Source organism: Oncorhynchus masou, unplaced genomic scaffold (assembly GCF_036934945.1).
Source record: "Oncorhynchus masou masou isolate Uvic2021 unplaced genomic scaffold, UVic_Omas_1.1 unplaced_scaffold_2361, whole genome shotgun sequence".
NCBI lineage: Eukaryota > Metazoa > Chordata > Actinopteri > Salmoniformes > Salmonidae > Oncorhynchus > Oncorhynchus masou.
The window spans coordinates 8,439-20,000 of NW_027008820.1; the positions used below are offsets into that span (position 1 = coordinate 8,439).

Below are 11,562 nucleotides of genomic sequence, written 5' to 3' on the forward strand. Positions count from 1 at the left end.
CTCTCTCTCCCTGCAGGGTTCCTCTCCTCTCTCCCCCTGCAGGGTTCCTCTCTAATGCCTCTCCTCTCTCTCCCTGCAGGGTTCTTCTCTAATGCCTCTCCTCTCTCCCCCTGCAGGGTTCCTCTCCTCTCCCCCTGCAGGGTTCCTCTCTAATGCCTCTCCTCTCCCCCTGCAGGGTTCCTCTCTAATGCCTCTCCTCTCTCCCCCTGCAGGGTCCCTCTCCTCTCTCCCCCTGCAGGGTTCCTCTCTAATGCCTCTCCTCTCTCCCCCTGCAGGGTTCCTCTCCTCTCTCCAGCTGCAGGGTTCCTCTCTAATGCCTCTCCTCTCTCCCCCTGCAGGGTTCATGATCGGTGGGGACGTGCTGAGGCTGCTCCATGGTCACATGGATGAATGTCTGACAGTGCCGTCGGGAGAACATGGGGAGGAGCAGCGCAGGTACGTGGTTGACTGGGAGATATCCTTCACAGACGTTGGGGGGAGGAGCAGCGCAGGTACGTGGTTGACTGGGAGATATCCTTCACAGACGTTGGGGGGAGGAGCAGCGCAGGTACGTGGTTGACTGGGAGATATCCTTCACAGACGTTGGGGGAGGAGCAGCGCAGGTACGTGGTTGACTGGGAGATATCCTTCACAGACGTTGGGGAGGAGCAGCGCAGGTACGTGGTTGACTGGGAGATATCCTTCACAGACGTTGGGGGGAGGAGCAGCGCAGGTACGTGGTTGACTGGGAGATATCCTTCATCTATGATCACAGACGTTGGGGGGGGGGGGGGGAGCAGCCCAGGTACGTGGTTGACTGGGAGATATCCTTCATTTATGATGACAGACGCTAGTCCTTTAAATATCCTTTACCATATAATTTATAATCCTCTGTGTATCTATAGACTGTTACCTGCTGTCCAACTGATCTACAGTGGTGGCCAAAAGTTTTGAGAATGACACAAATGTGAATTTTCACAAAGTCTGCTGCCTCAGTTTGTATGATGGCAATTTGCATGTACTCCAGAATGTTATGAAGACTGATCAGATGAATTGCAATTAATTGCAAAGTCACTGTTTGCCATGCAATTGAACTGAATCCCCCAAAAACATTTCCACTGGATTTCAGCCCTGCCACAAAAGGACCAGCTGACATAATGTCAGTGACTCTCTCGTTAACACAGGTGTGAGTGTTGACGAGCACAAGGCTGGAGACCACTCTGTCATGCTGATTGAGTTCGAAATACAGACTGGAAGCTTCAAAAGGAGGGTGGTGCTTGGAATCATTGTTCTTCCTCTGTCAACCATGGTTACCTGCAAGGAAACGCGTGCCGTCATCATTGCTTTGCACAAAAAGGGCTTCACAGGCAAGGATATTGTTGCCAGTAAGATTGCACCTAAATCAACCATTTATCGGATCATCAAGAACTTCAAGGAGAGCGGTTCAATTGTTGTGAAGAAGGCTTCAGGGCGCCCAAGAAAGTCCAGCAAGCGCCAGGACCATCTCCTAAAGTGGATTCAGCTGTGGGATCGGGGCACCACCAGTACAGAGCTTGCTCAGGAATGGCAGCAGGCAGGTGTGAGTGCATCTGCACGCACAGTGAGGCAAAAACTTTTGGAGAATGGCCTGGTGTCAAGAAGGGCAGCAAAGAAGCCACTTCTCTCCAGGAAAAACATCAGGGACAGACTGATATTCTGTAAAAGGTCCAGGGATTGGACTGCTGAGGACTGGGGTAAAGTAATTTTCTCTGATGAATCCCCTTTCCGATTGTTTGGGGCATCCGGAAAAAAGCTTGTCCGGAGAAGACAAGGTGAGCGCTGCCATCAGTCCTGTGTCATGCCAACAGTAAAGCATCCTGAGACCATTCATGTGTGGGGTTGCTTCTCAGCCAAGGGAGAGGGCTCACAATTTTGCCTAAGAACACAGCCATGAATAAAGAATGGTACCAACACATCCTCCGAGAGCAACTTCTCCCAACCATCCAGGAACAGTTTGGTGACAAACAATGCCTTTTCCAGCATGATGGAGCACCTTGCCATAAGGCAATAGTGATAACTAAGTGGCTCGGGGAACAAAACAAAGATATTTTGGGTCCATGGCCAGGAAACTCCCCAGACCTTAATCCCATTGAGAACTTGTGGTCAATCATCAAGAGGCAGGTGGACAAACAAAACCCCACAAATTCTGACAAACTCCAAGCATTAATTATGCAAGAATCAGTCAGTATTTGGCCCAGAGGTTAATTGACAGCATACCAGGGTGGATTGCAGAGGTCTTGAAAAAGAAGGGTCAACACTGCAAATATTGACTCTTTGCATCAACTTCATGTAATTGTCAATAAAAGCCTTTGACACTCATGAAATGCTTGTAATTGTACTTCAGTGTTCCATAGTAACATCTGACAAAAATATATAAAGACACTGAAGCAGAAAACTTTCTGGAAATGAATATTTGTGTCATTCTCAAAACTTTTGGCTACCACTGTACAGTTACAGCAACTATAGTTTAACAAGACCATCACATTATAGCCTGGTTTAACAGACCATCACATTATAGCCTGGTTTAACTAGACCATCACATTATAGCCTGGTTTAACAGACCATCACATTATAGCCTGGTTGAACAGACCATCACAGTATAGCCTGGTTGAACAGACCATCACAGTTTAGCCTGGTTGAGCAGACCATCACAGTATAGCCTGGTTGAGCAGACCATCACAGTTTAGCCTGGTTGAGCAGACCATCACAGTATAGCCTGGTTTAACAGACCATCACAGTTTAGCCTGGTTGAGCAGACCATCACAGTATAGCCTGGTTGAGCAGACCATCACAGTATAGCCTGGTTTAACAGACCATCACATTATAGCCTGGTTTAACAGACCATCACAGTATAGCCTGGTTTAACAGACCATCACAGTATAGCCTGGTTGAACAGACCATCACAGTATAGCCTGGTTTAACAGACCATCACAGTATAGCCTGGTTTAACAGACCATCACAGTTTAGCCTGGTTGAGCAGACCATCACAGTATAGCCTGGTTGAACAGACCATCACAGTATAGCCTGGTTTGACAGACCATCACAGTATAGCCTGTCAGTGTGGTCAGGACTGTCAGTGTGGTCAGGACTGTCAGTGTGGTCAGGACTGTCAGTGTGGTCAGGACTGTCAGTGTGGTCAGGACTGTCAGTGTGGTCAGGACTGTCAGTGTGGTCAGGACTGTCAGTAAATAGCAGGGTAAACATCATCGATCCTCTGGTGTTTGATAGGATGTCAATGCAGCAGAGCATGCTGGGATGAAGGGCTCTAGGAGAGCTGCTCTCACACAGAGAAATAAAAGTCGGCTTTTACCCAAAGTGTAATGTTTGTGTGTGTGTGTGTGTGTGTGTGTGTGTGTGTGTGTGTGTGTGTGTGTGTGTGTGTGTGTGTGTGTGTGTGTGTGTGTGTGTGTGTGTGTGTGTGTGTGTGTGTGTGTGTGTGTGTGTGTGTGTGTGTGTGCGTGCGCGCGTGCGTGCGTGCGTGCGTGTGTGTGCATATTCCTTGGATGCAGAAGTGTGTGGGCTTACCTTCAAAGTAGGGCATCCACTGTTCTGCTTCAAAGAAGAGAACAGAGTAGGTAGTTAAACTCTTTAGGGAGGGAGAGAGAGAGAGAGAGAGATATGGATGAAGGGAGATAGATGGATGAAGAGAGGGAGAGAGAGAGAGAAGAGAGAGAGATATGGATGAAGGAGAGAGATATATGGATGAAGGGAGAGAGATATATGGATGAAGGGAGAGAGATATATGGATGAAGGGAGAGAGATATATGGATGAAGGGAGAGATGGATGAAGAGAGGGAGAGAGAGAGAGAGAGATATGGATGAAGGAGAGAGATATATGGATGAAGGGAGAGAGATATATGGATGAAGGGAGAGAGATATATGGATGAAGGGAGAGAGATATATGGATGAAGGGAGAGAGATATATGGATGAAGGGAGAGAGATATGGATGAAGGGAGAGAGATATATGGATGGGACAGAATGAGCTCTCAGCAGCCTGAAATATACATTCCTCCAGAGGATCAGTTTCAGCTCTCTCTCGCTCAGGACCTCCTGTCATCGTTAAACACACTTCAGCAGCCTCTGTCCTTGTTAAGAAGAAGAAGAAGAAGAAGAAGAAGAAGAAGAAGAAGAAGAAGAAGAGGAAGAGGAAGAAGAAGAAGAAGAAGAAAAAAAAAAAAACCTCTGCCCCAAACGATCTGTGGGAAGTTAAAGGCATTGCACCAATCCGGAAAGGATTGTCTCAAGTCGTGGTGCCTTTGGATGTTAAATAGAAGGTTGTTATGTAATCCAAATGTACGTGTACACTCTTCTAACTGAACCTCCTGACCTCTCCTGGTATGGACCTACTGAACCTGTTAAACCCTCCTGGTATGGACCTACTGAACCTGTTAAACCCTCCTGGTGTGGACCTGTTAAACCCTCCTGGTATGGACCTACTGAACCTGTTAAACCCTCATGGTATGGACCTGTTAAACCCTCCTGGTATGGACCTACTGAACCTGTTAACCCCACCTGGTATGGACCTACTGAACCTGTTAAACCCTCCTGGTATGGACCTACTGAACCTGTTAAACCCTCCTGGTATGAACCTACTGAACCTGTTAAACCCTCCTGGTATGGACCTACTGAACCTGTTAAACCCTCCTGGTATGGACCTACTGAACCTGTTAAACCCTCCTGGTATGGACCTACTGAACCTGTTAAACCCTCCTGGTATGGACCTACTGAACCTGTTCAACCCTCCTGGTATGGACCTACTGAACCTGTTCAACCCTCCTGGTATGGACCTGTTAAACCCTCCTGGTATGGACCTACTGAACCCGTTAAACCCTCCTGGTATGGACCTACTGAACCCGTTAAACCCTCCTGGTATGGACCTACTGAACCTGTTAAACCCTCCTGGTATGGACCTACTGAACCTGTTAAACCCTCCTGGTATGGACCTGTTAAACCCTCCTGGTATGGACCTGTTAAACCCTCCTGGTATGGACCTACTGAACCTGTTAAACCCTCCTGGTATGGACCTACTGAACCTGTTAAACCCTCCTGGTATGGACCTACTGAACCTGTTAACCCCTCCTGGTATGGACCTACTGAACCTGTTAAACTCTCCTGGTATGGACCTACTGAACCTGTTAAACCCTCCTGGTATGGACCTACTGAACCTGTTAAACCCTCCTGGTATGGACCTACTGAACCTGTTCAACCCTCCTGGTATGGACCTACTGAACCTGTTAAACCCTCCTGGTATGGACCTACTGAACCTGTTAAACCCTCCTGGTATGGACCTACTGAACCTGTTAAACCCTCCTGGTATGGACCTACTGAACCTGTTAAACCCTCCTGGTATGGACCTACTGAACCTGTTAAACCCTCCTGGTATGGACCTATTGAACCTGTTAAACCCTCCTGGTATGGACCTTCTGAACCTGTTAAACCCTCCTGGTATGGACCTACTGAACCTGTTAAACCCTCCTGGTATGGACCTACTGAACCTGTTAAACCTCCTGGTATGGACCTACTGAACCTGTTAAACCCTCCTGGTATGGACCTCCTGAACCTGTTAAACCCTCCTGGTATGGACCTACTGAACCTGTTAAACCATCCTGGTATGGACCTACTGAACCTGTTAAACCCTCCTGGTATGGACCTACTGAACCTGTTCAACCCTCCTGGTATGGACCTACTGAACCTGTTAAACCCTCCTGGTATGGACCTACTGAACCTGTTAAACCCTCCTGGTATGGACCTGTTAAACCCTCCTGGTATGGACCTACTGAACCTGTTAAACCCTCCTGGTATGGACCTACTGAACCTGTTAAACCCTCCTGGTATGGACCTACTGAACCTGTTAATCCCTCCTGGTATGGACCTACTGAACCTGTTAAACCCTCCTGGTATGGACCTACTGAACCTGTTAAACCCTTCTGGTATGGACCTACTGAACCCGTTCAACCCTCCTGGTATGGACCTGTTAAACCCTCCTGGTATGGACCTACTGAACCTGTTAAACCCTCCTGGTATGGACCTACTGAACCTGTTAAACCCTTCTGGTATGGACCTACTGAACCCGTTCAACCCTCCTGGTATGGACCTGTTAAACCCTCCTGGTATGGACCTACTGAACCTGTTAAACCCTCCTGGTATGGACCTACTGAACCTGTTAAACCCTCCTGGTATGGACCTGTTAAACCCTCCTGGTATGGACCTATTGAACCTGTTAAACCCTCCTGGTATGGACCTATTGAACCTGTTAAACCCTCCTGGGATGGACCTACTGAACCTGTTAACCCCTCCTGGTATGGACCTATTGAACCTGTTAAACCCTCCTGGTATGGACCTATTGAACCTGTTAAACCCTCCTGGGATGGACCTACTGAACCTGTTAACCCCTCCTGGTATGGACCTATTGAACCTGTTAAACCCTCCTGGTATGGACCTACTGAACCTGTTAAACCCTCCTGGTATGGACCTACTGAACCTGTTAAACCCTCCTGGTATGGACCTGTTAAACCCCTCCTGGTATGGACCTACTGAACCTGTTAAACCTCCTGGTATGGACCTACTGAACCTGTTAAACCCTCCTGGTATGGACCTACTGAACCTGTTAAACCCTCCTGGTATGGACCTACTGAACCTGTTAACCCTCCTGGTATGGACCTACTGAACCTGTTAAACCCTCCTGGTATGGACCTACTGAACCTGTTAAACCCTCCTGGTATGGACCTACTGAACCTGTTAAACCCTCCTGGTATGGACCTACTGAACCTGTTAAACCCTCCTGGTATGGACCTACTGAACCTGTTAAACCCTCCTGGTATGGACCTACTGAACCTGTTAAACCTCCTGGTATGGACCTACTGAACCTGTTAAACCCTCCTGGTATGGACCTGTTAAACCCTCCTGGTATGGACCTACTGAACCTGTTAAACCCTCCTGGTATGGACCTACTGAACCTGTTAAACCCTCCTGGTATGGACCTACTGAACCTGTTAAACCCTCCTGGTATGGACCTACTGAACCTGTTAAACCCTACTGGTATGGACCTACTGAACCTGTTAAACCTCCTGGTATGGACCTACTGAACCTGTTAAACCTTCCTGGTATGGACCTGTTAAACCCTCCTGGTATGGACCTGTTAAACCCTCCTGGTATGGACCTGTTAAACCCTCCTGGTATGGACCTACTGAACCTGTTAAACCCTCCTGGTATGGACCTACTGAACCTGTTAAACCCTCCTGGTATGGACCTACTGAACCTGTTCAACCCTCCTGGTATGGACCTGTTCAACCCTCCTGGTATGGACCTGTTAAACCTCCTGGTATGGACCTGTTAAACCCTCCTGGTATGGACCTACTGAACCTGTTAAACCCTCCTGGTATGGACCTCCTGAACCTGTTAAACCCTCCTGGTATGGACCTACTGGACCTGTTAAACCCTCCTGGTATGAACCTGTTAAACCCTCCTGGTATGGACCTGTTAAACCCTCCTGGTATGGACCTACTGAACCTGTTAAACCCTCCTGGTATGGACCTACTGGACCTGTTAAACCCTCCTGGTATGAACCAGTTAAACCCTCCTGGTATGGACCTGTTAAACCCTCCTGGTATGGACCTACTGAACCTGTTAAACCCTCCTGGTATGGACCTACTGAACCTGTTAAACCCTCCTGGTATGGACCTACTGAACCTGTTAAACACTCCTGGTATGGACCTACTGAACCTGTTAAACCCTCCTGGTATGAACCTACTGAACCTGTTAAACCCTCCTGGTATGGACCTACTGAACCTGTTAACCCTCCTGGTATGGACCTACTGAACCTGTTAAACCCCTCCTGGTATGGACCTACTGAACCTGTTCAACCCTCCTGGTATGGACCTACTGAACCTGTTAACCCCTCCTGGTATGGACCTACTGAACCTGTTAAACCCTCCTGGTATGGACCTGTTAAACCCTCCTGGTATGGACCTACTGAACCTGTTAAACCCTCCTGGTATGGACCTACTGAACCTGTTAAACCCTCCTGGTATGGACCTACTGAACCTGTTAAACCCTCCTGGTATGGACCTACTGAAACTGTTAAACCCTCCTGGTATGGACCTATTGAACCTGTTAAACCCTCCTGGTATGGACCTGTTAAACCCTCCTGGTATGGACCTGTTAAACCCTCCTGGTATGGACCTACTGAACCTGTTAACCCCTCCTGGTATGGACCTATTGAACCTGTTAAACCCTCCTGGTATGGACCTATTGAACCTGTTAAACCCTCCTGGGATGGACCTACTGAACCTGTTAACCCCTCCTGGTATGGACCTATTGAACCTGTTAAACCCTCCTGGTATGGACCTACTGAACCTGTTAAACCCTCCTGGTATGGACCTACTGAACCTGTTAAACCCTCCTGGTATGGACCTGTTAAACCCTCCTGGTATGGACCTACTGAACCTGTTAAACCCTCCTGGTATGGACCTACTGAACCTGTTAAACCCTCCTGGTATGGACCTACTGAACCTGTTAAACCCTCCTGGTATGGACCTACTGAACCCGTTAACCCCTCCTGGTATGGACCTACTGAACCTGTTAAACCCTCCTGGTATGGACCTACTGAACCTGTTAAACCCTCCTGGTATGGACCTACTGAACCTGTTAAACCCTCCTGGTATGGACCTACTGAACCTGTTAAACCCTCCTGGTATGGACCTACTGAACCTGTTAAACCCTCCTGGTATGGACCTACTGAACCTGTTAAACCCTCCTGGTATGGACCTACTGAACCTGTTAAACCCTCCTGGTATGGACCTGTTAAACCCTCCTGGTATGGACCTACTGAACCTGTTAAACCCTCCTGGTATGGACCTACTGAACCTGTTAAACCCTCCTGGTATGGACCTACTGAACCTGTTAAACCCTCCTGGTATGGACCTACTGAACCTGTTAAACCCTACTGGTATGGACCTACTGAACCTGTTAAACCCTCCTGGTATGGACCTACTGAACCTGTTAAACCTTCCTGGTATGGACCTGTTAAACCCTCCTGGTATGGACCTGTTAAACCCTCCTGGTATGGACCTGTTAAACCCTCCTGGTATGGACCTACTGAACCTGTTAAACCCTCCTGGTATGGACCTACTGAACCTGTTAAACCCTCCTGGTATGGACCTACTGAACCTGTTCAACCCTCCTGGTATGGACCTGTTCAACCCTCCTGGTATGGACCTGTTAAACCCTCCTGGTATGGACCTGTTAAACCCTCCTGGTATGGACCTACTGAACCTGTTAAACCCTCCTGGTATGGACCTCCTGAACCTGTTAAACCCTCCTGGTATGGACCTACTGGACCTGTTAAACCCTCCTGGTATGAACCTGTTAAACCCTCCTGGTATGGACCTGTTAAACCCTCCTGGTATGGACCTACTGAACCTGTTAAACCCTCCTGGTATGGACCTACTGGACCTGTTAAACCCTCCTGGTATGAACCAGTTAAACCCTCCTGGTATGGACCTGTTAAACCCTCCTGGTATGGACCTACTGAACCTGTTAAACCCTCCTGGTATGGACCTACTGAACCTGTTAAACCCTCCTGGTATGGACCTACTGAACCTGTTAAACACTCCTGGTATGGACCTACTGAACCTGTTAAACCCTCCTGGTATGAACCTACTGAACCTGTTAAACCCTCCTGGTATGGACCTACTGAACCTGTTAACCCCTCCTGGTATGGACCTACTGAACCTGTTAAACCCTCCTGGTATGGACCTACTGAACCTGTTCAACCCTCCTGGTATGGACCTACTGAACCTGTTAACCCCTCCTGGTATGGACCTACTGAACCTGTTAAACCCTCCTGGTATGGACCTGTTAAACCCTCCTGGTATGGACCTACTGAACCTGTTAAACCCTCCTGGTATGGACCTACTGAACCTGTTAAACCCTCCTGGTATGGACCTACTGAACCTGTTAAACCCTCCTGGTATGGACCTACTGAAACTGTTAAACCCTCCTGGTATGGACCTATTGAACCTGTTAAACCCTCCTGGTATGGACCTGTTAAACCCTCCTGGTATGGACCTGTTAAACCCTCCTGGTATGGACCTACTGAACCTGTTAAACCCTCCTGGTATGGACCTACTGAACCTGTTAAACCCTCCTGGTATGGACCTACTGAACCTGTTAAACCCTCCTGGTATGGACCTACTGAACCTGTTAAACCCTACTGGTATGGACCTACTGAACCTGTTAAACCCTCCTGGTATGGACCTACTGAACCTGTTAAACCCTCCTGGTATGGACCTACTGAACCTGTTAAACCCTCCTGGTATGGACCTGTTAAACCCTCCTGGTATGGACCTGTTAAACCCTCCTGGTATGGACCTGTTAAACCCTCCTGGTATGGACCTACTGAACCTGTTAAACCCTCCTGGTATGGACCTACTGAACCTGTTAAACCCTCCTGGTATGGACCTACTGAACCTGTTCAACCCTCCTGGTATGGACCTGTTCAACCCTCCTGGTATGGACCTGTTAAACCCTCCTGGTATGGACCTGTTAAACCCTCCTGGTATGGACCTACTGAACCTGTTAAACCCTCCTGGTATGGACCTACTGAACCTGTTAAACCCTCCTGGTATGGACCTACTGAACCTGTTAAACCCTCCTGGTATGGACCTACTGAACCTGTTAAACCCTCCTGGTATGGACCTACTGAACCTGTAAAACCCTCCTGGTATGGACCTACTGAACCTGTTAAACCCTCCTGGTATGGACCTACTGAACCTGTTCAACCCTCCTGGTATGGACCTGTTAAACCCTCCTGGTATGGACCTACTGAACCTGTTAAACCCTCCTGGTATGGACCTACTGAACCTGTTAAACCCTCCTGGTATGGACCTACTGAACCTGTTAAACCCTCCTGGTATGGACCTACTGAACCTGTTAAACCCTCCTGGTATGGACCTACTGAACCTGTTAAACCCTCCTGGTATGGACCTGTTAAACCCTCCTGGTATGGACCTGTTAAACCCTCCTGGTATGGACCTGTTAAACCCTCCTGGTATGGACCTACTGAACCTGTTAAACCCTCCTGGTATGGACCTACTGAACCTGTTAAACCCTCCTGGTATGGACCTACTGAACCTGTTCAACCCTCCTGGTATGGACCTGTTCAACCCTCCTGGTATGGACCTGTTAAACCCTCCTGGTATGGACCTGTTAAACCCTCCTGGTATGGACCTACTGAACCTGTTAAACCCTCCTGGTATGGACCTCCTGAACCTGTTAAACCCTCCTGGTATGGACCTACTGGACCTGTTAAACCCTCCTGGTATGAACCTGTTAAACCCTCCTGGTATGGACCTGTTAAACCCTCCTGGTATGGACCTACTGAACCTGTTAAACCCTCCTGGTATGGACCTACTGGACCTGTTAAACCCTCCTGGTATGAACCAGTTAAACCCTCCTGGTATGGACCTGTTAAACCCTCCTGGTATGGACCTACTGAACCTGTTAAACCCTCCTGGTATGGACCTACTGAACCTGTTAAACCC

At 48.4% G+C, this 11,562-nt stretch overlaps 1 protein-coding gene across 1 annotated transcript in view; it reads left to right on the forward strand.

The window, feature by feature from the left end:
• Positions 1 to 416: 416 nt before the first annotated feature.
• LOC135533405 (ryanodine receptor 2-like) overlaps positions 417 to 11,562 on the forward strand; it is a gene marked incomplete at its 3' end in the record, with an annotated part of 58,435 nt that continues 47,289 nt past the window's right edge. Inside the window, exons 1-2 of the mRNA XM_064960740.1 lie at positions 417 to 435; positions 4,064 to 4,217. Coding sequence (XP_064816812.1) covers positions 417 to 435; positions 4,064 to 4,217 — 173 coding nt within the window. The remainder of the gene's footprint in view (positions 436 to 4,063; positions 4,218 to 11,562) is intronic.